This window comes from Rousettus aegyptiacus, unplaced genomic scaffold, assembly GCF_014176215.1.
Source record: "Rousettus aegyptiacus isolate mRouAeg1 unplaced genomic scaffold, mRouAeg1.p scaffold_m13_p_17, whole genome shotgun sequence".
Classification (NCBI taxonomy): domain Eukaryota; kingdom Metazoa; phylum Chordata; class Mammalia; order Chiroptera; family Pteropodidae; genus Rousettus; species Rousettus aegyptiacus.
Window position 1 is genome coordinate 26,325,715 of NW_023416292.1, and position 14,331 is coordinate 26,340,045.

The 14,331-nt window shown below is 59.9% G+C and overlaps 1 protein-coding gene across 1 annotated transcript; it reads right to left on the reverse strand.

Annotated features, from left to right (window-relative positions):
- Nucleotides 1-13,485: 13,485 nt before the first annotated feature.
- LCE1F (late cornified envelope 1F) lies at nucleotides 13,486-13,851 on the reverse strand. The gene has a single exon (XM_036235183.1). It carries the CDS (start codon nucleotides 13,849-13,851, stop codon nucleotides 13,486-13,488), a length of 366 nt encoding a protein of 121 aa, XP_036091076.1.
- Between the last annotated feature and the right edge of the window lie 480 nt (nucleotides 13,852-14,331).

The window sequence follows — 14,331 nt, forward strand, 5'->3', positions numbered from 1 at the left end:
AAGTCCCCGTGCAGTAACTTTACCCACCTGCGAATTCCAGTCTCTGTCTCCACTGAGCAACTCTTCCAGGCCATAATGCAGTCCATTTGTCAGAGAAACACAAGTCTTCAGGGCACCGTGCATGCGTGCGTGTGCATGTGTGTGTGTGTGTGTGTATGTTTGTATGAGAGAGAGAGACAGACAGAGACAGAGAGACACAGAGAGAAACAGAAAAAGATATAGAGAGACAGAGAGAGACAGAGAGAGACAGGGAGAGAGAGACAGAGAGAGACAGGGAGAGAGGGCGCAAGCCCGCTTTTACGAGTGGATGTATCGGACCTAACAATATGTCAGCATCTTATTAAATCCATTTGCTTTTCATGCAGCATAATTACATCATCGTATATTAGCCTTAGTGTCTGTACAAATCACAGATCCTACAGGGTTTTTTTGCCTTTGTTTTTGCACTATCAGTGTAAACACCGCCCTCTGCCGCGTCATTTAAGAACGTGTTAAAAGCCCGACCTCACGGCGCACAGCTGCTTTCCTCCCCTGAGCGCATGTCAGTCATCTTCACAGCTGTACGCCTAACAGATGGCAGCAAAATGAGCAAGATGGGAAGATTCTCAACAGCCATGCACAATACTCCTGTCGAGTTTTTATTGTCAAGTGTCTTGCGGCCTTGACCTTTAGAATAATTCATGGAGCGTGGCAGAGGTCACGCTACAATCTTTCTGAGCTTCTTTACCAGCAAACGATCCTAATTGCATTTCCTGATCAGCCCGCCACCTAACCTACTTCGGACGGTGTCAACTGCACGTGATTTTTAACAAGGCGTTCTCTAGTGGGGCATGTTATTCCCTCGCGTACAATGGGAAAACCCACTTTAGATCTAATATAAATGTATTTCCACGGCCAGATTTAAATTTTTCTGTACTTTTTAAAATCAACATTCAGCTATTTCAAGGCCATGTATGTTACAGAAGCGGCTGCCATAAGTTATCTTGCAAAATTTCACTGCATAAAACGTGTCAGGGGTTTAACTTATTCTTAGTCACTATAAAAGCTGCATCCTTGTGAGAAAAACAACATAGTTATAATGTACTACTTAGGGTATATGAGAGTAAAGTTTTGGGCACATGTTTCGTATACTGTATGTAATCAACATGATCACTGCTGCCATCACTACAAAATGTCTCACTTTAGGCCCATCAGCTGTCGCAGTCATTTTTAAAAACTTCTGTTTAATCGGTGAAGAATTTCTAATATAAAGAGGCATTGTTTTACCTTTATGTAAGATAGGCATTTATAAATGCAAAGTTAGATAAGAAAACTTACACTTAGTACAAAAATTAGCTTTAACAATGTATTATTACGTATGGCAAATGACTTGTTAACCGGTTATTAAAGTGTCTCACTTCAGGTGACACGACACACCTGGACTTACTCGGGAGCACGTTCAATGCAATGAGCTGCAATATGTAATATGTCAAATATGGATATGGATCTAGTGTGAAGCTCCGGTCTTGTCCCCTAATTTAAGGGGGAAAAGAATATTTCCCCTTAAATCAATAAATATGACTAAGACCTTAACAACGCACCCTGAGACGTTATCGTTTCTGCTCTGACATCTGCACAGCTGGATGGTCCCCAGGGCGTGATCACGTGGGATGGTCCCCAGGGCGTGATCACGTGCCGCTTGGGCCTTGGCGCTGCTGCGCAAGCGCACGGAATAGCGCGTGGCGTTTCCAACGCGCATGCGCACGCGCGGGCTCCTCTCGCAGGCGCCTCACGGCCCTGGTGGGTCGGAGGCCGAGGACCGCGAGCCGGGCGCTCGGCCCCGGGACCGGGGGCCGCTGCGGCGTGGGGGCAGGCGGTCACAGCCGCTGCACTCCAGCCGCCCCGGCGCGTGACCCGCTGCTCTGGGCCAAGGCCGCGGGCAGGAGCAGCCGCGCCCCGCGCCCCCTGCTGCAAGGCCCCGCCCTGCCGGACGGATGGACTGATGGATGGACGGGCGGCCTGGGGCCTTCGAGCACGACACACACTGCCCAGCCGGACGTTCGAGTAGCTGCGGCTTCGTCGGTCCAGGCTGTGGCTCGTGCGCGGTTTCCGGGCTACTGACCGAAACTCCGTGCCCTTGTCCCCCACGCGCCCGACACGCGCCGGTGTGTCTGGATACCGTGGCCAAGAAGCCCCGCGGTCGCCTCCGGCCCACCGTTGGGTGGGAAAGGGCAGGACTTTGAGAAACTGCCCCCAAGCCACGGCTTTTGTCCCACCGAATGGAGGAGGACAGACGCCTTGTGGCCCCCGGGCCCCGGTGGGTGCTGGCTCCCGAGTATGGCTCGTTGGACAGTCACAGGGAGAGCGTTCGTCAGGGCTTTTTGAGCTGAGGTCTGGAAACTTCAGGTATCCCGGTGCCATTTCGTTCTTGAGCACGAGGTCCCCCCAAATCTGAAGGGTCCGGAGGCTAAATTCTGGGGCTGGGAAGCAGCGGAGCTGGGGGCCCCTGCCACAGCGGCTGTGGGACGGCTGGTGTTTGGGGAACCTTCACATCTTCCTCCCTTCTGGATCTTTCCATTTCACAGCCCTGCCACACGCATAGACCCGGGGTATCCCTCCCTGGGAATGTCCCATCTGGCTGGCTCCCCGTGGGGTCTGCCCGAAGAATCCAGGTTAATGGGACCTCCCCCCACCCCCCACCCAGCCGAGGATGGGGAATCAACAGACACCGGGAAGCTCAGGGTGCCCAACAGGTAGGCTTTATTTCTGCACGCTGACGAGGCTTTGGGAAGCAGAGTTTTCTGCCATGTTCCCGTCTCCTTGATCTAGGACCAAAGCCGAGGTCAGGAGGTCTGGAGAGCGCATCACCCACCCTCCGGGCGGCTTGGCTCGGAGCAGGGGGGCAGCGGGCTGAAGGTGAGGACAGACGCCCACCCGCGGCTGGGCCTCGGCTGTGGTGGCGGGTGGAGGTGGCCGGTCAGTGGCAGTTCCCGAGGCCGTGGCAATAAGCGGAACATCCAGAGGGCTCCCGCTCGCAGCACAGGGCGGGCTGGGGCCGGCCGAGGCAGACGCCTGGGAACCGGTGAGACACCAGGGAGCAGCAGGCTCCAAAGCCAGAGAGGCAGCAGCTGGGGACACAGCAGGAGGGGGCGGCAGGGGCACAGGGAGCGGGGCAAGGAGCCGGGGCCCGAGGGGGCCACTTGGGTGGATATTTGGGGAGGCACTTGGCAGGGAGCTGGCACTTCTGCTGGTTTTGTTGGTAGGACATCTCGGAGAAGGCTCGGTTACTCTAAAAAAGCAACGCGGATGATTTTGAAAGTCTAGTGAACGCAGATGCAGCTGGTCGAGCCTGGAGCCCGTGGCGGGCGCTGTGGCCCGAGGGCCCGCTGGGCAGAGCAGCGGGCTCCCCGCAGGGGAGTAGGGTTAGCGGGAGGGTGGTAACAGCTTCCTGCCTGTCCCGGTTCTCCCGAGACTCCTGGCTTCAAAGGCGGCAACTTTGGGTGCCAGACGATTCCCAAAGACTTACGGGGGCTCCACGGCACCCGGTGCATGTGCTGCGGGAACCTGGCGCCCGGCCCGAGTCCGGCTCACACCCTCCATCTTCGTCGTCTCCCGCCTTTTCTCTCTCTCTCTTATGTCATGGGCTCTGCCTTTGGTCCACTCGTCAGCCCTGTGTGGCTGGCCTCCCCCATCCCCTTCCACCCGTCTCCAGTGACATTCATCTCTTCTGCGATGGCGGCTTTGGAGCCAACATGAGGAGTCCCATGTGCTCGGTCTTCCTGAGGTGACCAGCCCGTCCCCGTCCCCTCCCGCCTGGGGGCCCTCGTCCCTGTCAGTTGAGGTCTGGCAGCCCCGGCCAGCCCCTCACTGCCACCAGACCGGTGAGGACACTCACCTCGCTCTCCTCACGTCAGGCACGAGATGGAAGCGTCCAGCACAGTAAGGAGCCCGTGTGCTCCGAGGCCTTTTATATGCATCCGACACCCGCCCCGGGGGAGCGAGCCCGGCTGACGGCAGCTGCGTCCCCTGCCAGGTGCTTATGACGACGACTTCCCACATTCCAGTGGCTCTGTCATTCTGCCATTTCGTCACACTCGGTCGCTACGGGACCATCACGAGGATCTTCCCATAAATCCCGAAAGTATTTCCATAAAGATAGGATCCTGGTTTACGAGGGAGTTCACACTGGCAGAGCTCGGGGGTTGAGCCTGGGGGTTCTGGAAGGATCCAAAGCACGTCTGAGATGGAAAGCTGAAGCCACCCGCGTTGGCCAAGCCCAGGACGTGGCTACGAGTTTCTGGAGGTCCTAGGGACAGGTCTGGAACCAGGGGCCTAAGCACCCGGGAGCCCCTGCAAGGGCTCGTATCGGATTCAGGTCCCCAGCGCCTGAAACGTGGACGGACCGACAGTGTCGTGTCATAGGAAGGCCCCGCCGGGAAGGGTTCGGTCCCCTACTTGCACGTCACACGCCGGCAAGGGAAGTGGGAGTCGGGGGGCCAGGGAGACGCTGGGGGTTGTGCAGAGCCCGAGCCGACGCCGGTCCCAGCTCCCCGGCACTGCGAAGCCAGGCTCCGCGCGCTCGGCTCCGGACCCGCGTGGTCACACCCGCCGGAACCCGCTTTCTCCCGGCCCCTGCTCCCAGCTCGCCGCCCGGCTGGCTCTCCTGAGCCCACCGTTCCAACCACCCTCGCCAAGGTGAGAAACTCTCACCCCTCTGGCTTGTCAGCGCTCCTGCCTGACAAACCCTCAACCCCGGCCGAGCCTGGATGCTGTTTAAAAAAAAAAAAAAAAAAGGCACGTTGGCAGCCTGGCGTTGTCACAAGGTCACAACCACGGCCCTGGCCGGGGCCCAAACGCCGCTCGGCCACCCTGTCACTGAGTGCCTGTTTACGCAGCGTTTGGAGAATTCCAGGAGGAAGATATTTCTTTGCGCGTAAGGAACGGCGCAGGTGGGATGATCAGGAGGGAAAGGGAAGAGGGTAAAGTTTATTCTCGACCTTTCCCATCCACCGGGCATGTTCTTTGCATTGTCCCTGCACAGCAAGCAGCTCTCTGAGTGTCTTATTGTTAGTCCCATTTTACAGAAATGGGACTTGGTCGGGGGCGGGGCGAGGGGCCGTTCTAAGCGGGGGTCCCTGCGCAGACACGGGGTCGTGAAATGGCTGGGTCTTCGCCGGACACAGAGTGGCCATAATATCAGAGAAGGGTAAGGAGTGGGCAGCTAGCTGGACAGAAAGGGAGGAAGGGCCCAGAACATGCCAGCCTTGTTGTCAGGGGAGGTCAGACGTCACCGGTTGCCCGAGCCCCGCCTCCCGACAGTGAGGTGCTCGGCCTCGGGGTGCTCTTGGCCTCTCTCCTGGCCTCCCTCCCGGCCTCCGCCATTCCGCCAGCTTCGTGTCTTCAGTGGCATAGAAGCTGGAAGAACGTTCTGTGGGTCTGGAATCAGAGCGTTGGCATTCGCACTGTGGGTCCGTTCGTGTTTTCTGAGCCTCGTCTTTTTTTTTTTAATCTATAAAATGGGATTAATGATAAGAGACTCCCGGAGCGATCAGGGTGTGATAATGCAAAAGGCGTTCGACAGGCACTAGGTTAAAAATACATCTTGATGTTCTTCTTCTCCTTCATGTCGTCCTATTTACATGCGAGTTCTTGAAAATGTTGAGTCACATTTTACAATGCCATAAGTCCTTAGTGCTTGGCTGTTTGGGCTGCCTGGAGGTGGGGTACGAGGGGAGCCCAAGCAGACAACAACCTGGGCCTTCCAGCTGTCCCTAGCTGCAGAGTAATTATACCTGTACCTGCTTGACATTTCGGAGGTATACACTGAATTTAATTTGAAAACAGAATCGTGCCCCTTAAAAAATTTGCCCAGAGACAACTGGGGCATCCCTGAGCATTTAAATAAGAGAGGGACGTGTTGAGATTTACATTCAAGAAGGATGACTCTGGTCAGGTGGCCTTAGGCGCGTGGACTTGGTCACTGAGGAAGCTGGCGTCTCTGGCGAATGGTGGGGTGAATATGATGACCGAGCTGGACGTGGGCACCACTTTGTTAGTGAGCCGGCCGGAGGGGGATCGGAGGGTCCTTCGTTGGCTGAGGCCTGTCTGGGCAAGGCTCATGCATTCCTGGACTCTGCCGTCATCTGCCCAAGCACTGCCTCCGGCCTGCCTGCCTGCGGAGGATTCGGGCGTGCTACGATTCCTGCCTGTCTTGGGCGGGCCCCTTAATAGAAGGGCGGGTTCCGGCCAGGCACCGGCATGCACCAGATCCTTATCACGCTGGTTCCCCGTCCACAGAAGCAAGGCGGGCCAGGATCTTGCTCCGCCTGAAGCAGCCGGACTTCTGAGCAGTCTTCCGAGGGGCCGGCACCCTGGGGGTGGGCTGCACGTGGGTCTGACGCTAGCCAGGAGCCCTGGAGTGGACTCACGGCCCTCCCAAGGGCGATGGAGGCCAGACCTGGGTCTGAAGGGCCCGCGCTGCTCCTGCTTCTCCTGGGCTTGAGGGGATGCTCCTGGCCCGTGGTCCTGTGCCGCTTTGTGTTTCGAAGAAAGGGACAAGACCTACTCTGCACAACATGTCCCCATCACTCCCACAAGGCAGCCCCGCAAGCCGAGGGTCCCCCTTAGTGTGTATGGTGCGAGGTAGAGACACAGGCCCGCCATGCGTGCGTGGTGGTCGAGGGGGTGTCATGGACGACGAGGCCGGCCGTGTCTGGCATTCGGTGGCGTGGAAGCTGTAGTTACAGTGCCGTCCCCGGTACCCCCAGCTTCCGGGTCCCCTTCCTGGGGACTGAGGGACACACCATGTCATCTGTCACCGGCATATGGCTCCCCTTTTCCATAGCATCTTCTGCTGAGGAAAAGGCCTTTAGTTGAAGGAGCAGGCGGTGCCCGGAGCTCGGGCCTGACGCTGACCAGCCGTGGGCCACTCGCCCCTCCGCGGCCTCAGCGTCCTCATCGTATCATGAGCTGTGGTGGCTTCTACCCTGGTCTCTGTGCCTGCGGCTGCTGGATCACGTGGGAGCCGGGGCGACTTCCCGGTTCATCGTCTGCGGTAGCCGTGACGACCCTTCCCCCTGTGCCACACACGCGAGGATCCTGTCCACCCCGGACTCCACGCTGGCCCCTTGGCTGACCTCACTGAGCAGGGCAATAGCTAAGGCATCCTGCTGGGTCTTGGATTTGCAAATGTCACCCTTGCATGGTGCCTTTTAGTCCTACGCCAGGAAGGGCTGCCCTTCCCCGCAGCAGCGACCCCAGGCGATATTTCTAAGTCTTCCCCCAACGCCACCTGCAATGACAGGGACTTCTGACTCCTGTGTAGCTTCATCCTTCCCTCTGGAGGTCAGCGCTGGGGTCCTCCCCCCAGGGGGAGCAGAGCGGCCCTTGGCTCCGTCACCCCCCCACGCCTAGGCACCCCTGGACTGACGCTGCCTCTGGCTCGCCACAGCCCGTGCTAACAGCCTCACCACCGTCCTGTCCCCGGTGTCGACAGACGGTGGCCTTCGTGCTGCAACGAACGTGGCTCCAGAGCGAGGCAGCACTTTTGCCAACGCCTCGCCGCAGAGCCCGCTTCTGGTTGGAGCAGGAGCGTCGCCCGGGAAGGCGTGAAACCTGAGTGTGGGGGACTGGGGTGGCGGGGGCCTCAGGCAGCTCGCTCGGGCTTCCGGGGCTGCGCGCTCAGCCCTGACATCAGGACCTTCTGCTCCGTCCTCCTGCGACCCTGTAGTTGTACGGCGTTCGTCCCTTAGAGGCGGTGGCCCCCCGGGGGAGCCCCCCACGGTCCCCGCCTTCGTGCTGCAGTCCACGTGTTTTCTTCTGCTCCTCTGAACACGCCGTGAGCCGGGCGACGCCGCCGTGGAGAGCGGAGGCTTCCGGCAGCACCCGCGTTAGGTGACCCAGCCCCCCCGGCTGCCACCTGTCCCCTGGGGCGCTCGCTGCCCGTTCCGGTTCCTCAGGGTGGGCCTCTCCCTGCTGTCCTTGACCTTTAGTTCTTTTTTTCCCCATCGAATTCTTTTAGACACAAAGGGAGAAGAAAAAGTGTGCCATCGGCTTGAAATTGTCTTTATTGGTCCACAGATTTCCACCCAGGGTAGACTGTCAACTACCCTGGAGCAGACACACGTCTCCTTGCATCTGTGGTCACGGAGCCCAGCACGCAGTAGGTGCTCAGCGAAGGTCTGCTGCCTTGAAGCCTTGGGTGCCTGGATCGTGGGTGGCCTGGCCCGATGGCCACGCGGGAGGCGAGAACTCAGGCGCGGGTCTCAGGCCACCGCCATCCTCGGGGCGGCGTCCGCGAGGCCTGCAAGGTCCTGCGCGTCCAGGCCGGGCCGGAGGGTCGCCGCACAGCTGCGAAGCTGAGTGCGGGTGGACGGCAGCAGCAGAAGTGCCGCTTAGCTGACCTCTCACCTCCAAAGTGCTGGGGGCCAGAGAGAGAAGGGGGGCCTGGGCGCCCACGTGGACTGGGTGCACGCGCCGTGGGGGGGCTCAGAGCCCGGGGCGGGGGGGGGGGGGCTGTGTGGCACTGGGGTGTGTGTGGGGTGGGACGGGGGTCGCGGCCCCCCTCGGCCCCGCCCCCTCGGCCCCCTCAGCACTCCTCCTCCTGGATGCGGAAGAACGAGCCCCCACGGAGGCAGCGCGGCTCCCGGGGAGCCCTCCGAGCCCTGGCCGGGCCGGGAGCTTGGGAGCTCTGGGGCCCAGGGCTGCAGGGGGTGCAGTGAGGGGCAGAGCAGGGAGCCGAGGGGCGCGGGCACTGCGGAGGGGCGCGTTCCGGAGCCTTCAGAGGCTCCCGGGGTTGCTGCTTCTGCTGTGACATCCCTGGGCTGGCAGGTCCAAGCTGGAAAGACAAAGAGCGCCGTTTCGGGGGGGCCTCGGGCCGCTGTCCGCGTGGACCCCCCACAGACAGGGGGCGGAGGTGGCTGTGGAGGGCTAAGCGTGTGGGGAGCAAACCCTGCTGGGGAACCCCAGGCACCAGGCCAAGAACCTGCTCTCCTCAAACGGTCCCCTCCACCAGGCAGGCGTCTGTCTCCGCCGGTCCTCGCTCCGTCTGACTTGGCCCTGGGACTCTAGGCCCCTGCGCGTCTCCCCCGCTGCTGCCGCGCCCCCTCCCACGCGAGGACGCTCGAGGTCCCGGGTGGGGACGCAAGTCCCTTCCCTTTGTCCCGCCCAGACCTCTCCTACTGGCTTATCTGCTCCCCAGGGAGAGACAGGAAGGGAGATCGAGGTTCCTTAGCAATATCCAAGGAAGAAACGGCCTGGTGTCCTCCCCGCCCCCAGCACAGCCTCACCCTGGAGGAAGACGTGTCACAAGTCACCGCTGCAGGAGTCCGGAGGCCTCGCGGGGCCAGGAAGGAAGAGGCCTTTTATAAGTCGCCTGGGCTCTGTTATTATTGGAGGGCAGCCCTGGAGCAGATGAGCCACCCCCACGTTTCACAAGCCCTGGGGCAGGAGCCCTCAGCTCCGCACAGGAGGTGAGCGGGTCCGAGGGATGCCCAGGTGAGTGGGCGGCCGGCAGGCCGGGGCCTCCGGAGCGGAGGTGGGGATGACCACGTGCAGGTGGCATTCCTGGGGGCTGAGTAGGGAAACGCCCGCTGTAGAGCCGGGTCTGGGGCTGGAGGGGGAGGATCAAGTTCAGCACCACTCAGGCCTGGGGCAGACCCCACTCGTCCGCCCCCGCCCATCATCCCGCTCAATGTCACCGCCTGCACGGAGTCTCACGGCCACCCTGGGTCCTCCGGTGTCTGAGCTTCGCAGACAACTCTCGCGGGGTCGAGGCGACCTACATACTTCTCCTGTCTTCTCTGTTGAACAGCCCCTGATGACGGGGACCTCGTCTGCATCGCTCCTGCATTCCTCAGGCCTGACGCCGTCCCTGACACAACGAAGATGCTCGTTAATGTTTGTCGAACGGAGCGGTCTGCGGTTTGTCGAACAGAGTTTGCGTCTGGGGGCGACAAGGAGGAGGGCCACGGAATCCCACGCGTTTCTGCTTCGCGGAACCCGGCTTCCCGAGTCCCCGTCTTCACCGGAAGCCTTCGTGAAACACCCCTCGGTCACAGCACAGGGACCTGTGCGGGCGGATGTCACGCCACGTAACACCCCGAGGGCAGTGTGGCGAGGAAGCGTTCCTCGCTGGCCTTACACGCAGTTACCCAGGGACCCGGGGGCAGCTTCCCACGCAGCCACAGGATCCTTCGTCCTCCGCGAACACGCGTCAGCTGAGCTCGGAGTGGCAACGGTCGGTCACCTTAGTGCCACCTCTCGCCGCTGACGCCGCCTCGAGTGGCCGCTGGTGTGCGTGGCTGAGCCGAGAGGCACACATGCGGCTCCCTGGCGGTGGGGACGTCGTGTCACCGGCCTGAGATACGGCGGGGACTCGGGGAAGAGCTGAGCGAATGAGGAAGATGGAAAAATACAGGGACGTCCTGGTTTTAGGAGCAGTCCTAAGAGGCTTCTAGCCACATACGGGGCAGAGGTCGCAGGGCTGGGGTACGGGGTGGGGGATACATACCTCACCGGGGTGGAGAACAAGGCCACGCCAGGCAAGGGTATTGTTCGAGCCCCCCGTCTGCCGATCGGGCCGGATTATCAGGGTTCACCTGCTTCAGGAGTTTCCCAGGGGGACGGAGGGCTTTGCCATGTAGTTGAACGAGGGGCAGCGAAGTCCTTGTGAGTGACCCAGAAGGGGGGAGCCTCGCCCCAGCAGAACAGCACCCTGGAGAGGGTGCCTGACTCATGGGCCCTCCTCCTCCTCCTCCTCCTCCTCCTCCTCCTCCTCCTCTTCCTCCCTCTCCTCCCCGCCCCCAGGCATCAGAATGTCCCCGACTGCTCCTCAGAGGCATCTGAGGAGGGACGGCGATCGGTTCTGCGTGTTCCCAAGTCAGCCTTCCTGGGGCCCCGGAGCTGCCCTGTCCCCCGACGGCACCGCCAACTCCCGCCGGTTCCAGGTCCGGGCCCCCGGATTTAATCTCCCCATCTGTCTCCCTGGCTCACGCGCGTCTACGAGTGTTCTGTGATAGTCTATGATATTCTACGGTTTCCTATCTACTAAACACCCACTGGGTCCTGCATACGAGAAGCAGTGAGCGCTGCATTGCGTGCTGCGAAGCTTTCACTCCGGACAGGACGCGGACGCGTCAGTAGATAACACAAGACAGACGGGGAGGAGGCGAACTCCGCTTCTAGAACGCGAACGGCACTAGTCGGCTTAAATGGCCCAAACCGTTTGACGGTCATTTTAGATGGTGCGGCTCCCACCGTTGTTAGCACCCTATCCTGGTCCCCAGACACCCAGACCTGGGAGCCACCATCTCTTCTCATTCCCGGCGCCTGTGACCTCGTCTCTCTCTCTCTCTCTCTCTCTGCCCCCCCTCCCTCTCCCCTTCTCCCCTCACTGTCTTTTTCTTTTCTTGTGCTCATTTCTCCTCTGAGAGTATCCGCCCCCTCTTCTCTTTGGGCAATCTGTCCTCCAAGGACCGAGCTCAATGCCAGGTTGTCTGTAATGGGTTCCCTGTATCATTTATTATCACACACGATTGTTTTCTTTTTCTCTTTCTTTTTGTGTGAGGCTGTAAAATTTCAAACACGGGGCTACGTAGCATTTATCTTGTCCCCTTTCGGTGAACACGATGGTTACTAGGTTTTTAAAAATCCCTGTCACCAACGTTTGCAGAAAACAGCTTGCAGAATGCTTTCTAAACGACGGCCGACAATGCCTCAAATTTGATGAAGCACAGCAATAGTTTCCAAAATATCAACAAACTCAAAGTAAGAGAAGCAGCCTGGATCGCGAAGGCACATAAAGCCCAGCGGAAGGTCCCCAGGAGACCAGAAACAAGCCACGTGGGTGTGCGCAGCCGGCTTTTGGCAAGGTGTCAAGGCACTTCACTGAGAAAGCAACGGTCGTTTCAAAAAAAATGGTGTCAGGGCAACAGAACATCCACGTGGAAAAGAGTGACCAACAACATCGAAAAAAATAACATCGAAGAGGATAACTCAAATGCGTCGAGGACCTAACTGAGGGGTCCGAGCGATAGGACGCTTAGAAGAAACGCACAGGAAAACCCTCCGTTATCCCGAGGGGACACGGCAGCCTCTGCTTCCCCGGGACTCCGGTCGGACACGGATGCGCAGCCCGTGTGTTCAGGACGCACCCGGTCCGCGGCGAGGGCAAGAACCCCTGACCTTGCTGGAGCGTGACATCCTGCGGGCTGCCGGATGCCTTGTCTGAGCATTCCCAGCCCCACAGGATGGGGGCCCCCTGTTACTCGGGCCGACGCCAGCCACGGTCTGGCGGGGGGGCCTGCAATGTGTGCAGTGTCTGAGTCCCCTGTCCTGACAGAAAGCAAGGAGATTGACCCCTCTTCCGGCTTCCTGGGGTGGCTTCCCTGGCGACCCTCGCAGGACTGTGACTCTAGAGCGAGTGACGGAAGATGTGGGGACACCTAGAGGCCATGTCGGGCACAGCAGCTGCGAGGCGGGAACCACCCCATCGCCGAGGAGTCTTCCTGGCCCCTCAGACGCCTGACGTTTTTCACGGATTAAATATAAATACAAAGTACTGGCCGCCTGTCCAGTTTATGTTGAGATTAGGAAGGTGTAATAACTCAGAAAACTCGCAATGATTAAATCTCATGTGAAATTTATAATTGAAAAAAATTTGACCTGAAAAGTTGGACTTGGGACTCAAGAAAAGGGAGAAAGCACTGATTTTTTAAAAAAAATTCCTGATTCTTTTCTTATTAAAGAGTTGTATGCTCTTTGCCGCATGCTCTCCAAATATCTCTGGTTAGAATTAATTGACATTTGTGGTCTATGGGCCGACGGTTCATGTGTAATTTTCTAAACACACATATATATATTTTTTTTACTAGAGGAGAAAGAAATCTGTGGGTGAGTCGGGGCAGCACCCCGAAGGGAACGAGGACATGGGTAGGGGGACGGGACACGCACCTGTGTCCCTGCCCTGCCCCGGGGACGGGGCTGGGCCCCGAGGTCCAGGGAGCGGTGTTCCCCAGACGCCCGAGAGGGCGCTCAGGCGGAGTGCGCCTGCGCCGGGGCCGCAGGGCAGGGAGCAGGCCACCGTGCCCTCCCTCCTCCCTCCACCCGCGCGACCGGCATGCATTTGATCTCCGAGGTCTCCGGGCAGCGTAAGAATGGACAGTGGTGACAAGAACATTGGGGCGCAAGCAGGCAAAGAATGGTCGGGGACAGATGGCGAGCAGGTGCTTTGTTTTATTGATTTGCTTGAGGCTGCAGGCAGCGTGGTGAGTGGAGAGGGGCCGTGGCTGGGGGATGCCGGGGCGGACGGTAAAGTCAATGTTTGAGGCCAGCACATAGGTTTGGGGGACATGTGACCCTTCCGAGTCCCAGGCAGAGGGACTGTACAGGTCAGAGCCGAGAAGCCTCACTGGGACATCTTGCCACGTGTGAGCCACAACGGGCGGAGGGGGAAGGACTTGGTCACTTGTTGCCTCTTATTCAGCTCTTCCTGGTGCAGGGTCCACGTCAGCAGCAGCCGCCAGAGGACTGGCCGCTGCCCCCGCCGCAGCAGCCGGAGCCCCCCGAGGGCTGGCTGCAGCACTCGGAGCTCTGGTGGCGGCGGCGGTGGAACCGGCGGGGCCTGTGGTGGCTCAGGCAGCAGCCGCCACCACCACCCCCGGAGCTGCAGCAGCCGCCACCCCCGGAGCTGAGGCCACAGCAGCCCCCAGAGCCGAGGTCACAGCAGCCCCCAGAGCTGACATTGCAGCAGGAGGAGACTGGAGGGCACTTTGGGGGGCACTTCGGGGGACACTTTGGAGGGCACTTGGGGACGCACTGGGGGACGCACTTTGGAGGGGGCTGGCACTGCTGCTGGTTCTGCTGGCAGGACATCTCGGCGGGAGGGTGAGCAGGCGGGCGTCAGGAGCTGCGGAGAGTCAGAAGCACAGTCAGCCGCACGCACAGGCCGCCCCGCCCTCCCGGGCCCCACCCGGCTCCGTTTCCAGCCCCTCATCTCCAGGAACTGCTTGATGTAGCATTACTTCTAGGAGTTGCCCAGACGGTCTCATGCCCTCCACGTGGGACGTAATAGTCCCATGAAGCACGTTCGCTTCTGCAGACCCGTTAATCTGCGGACCTCAGTCAGGTCGGTCGGCCCTGACTCCCCTGCGCCAGCCGAGACCCACTATCCACACCACGACTTTTGCGGCAGGGACCGTTACGCCTTCAAGGATGGGACTCCCTTCCGGAACGAAGGCCTAGGTCAGCATTAAGGTCAGCGCGCCAACCCTCCTGCCGTGAGGCCTCACGACGCCAGGGCGCGATGGCACACCCCTCCGGCCCCCGTCCCAGCGGGGCCCCGGCGCCCGTCCC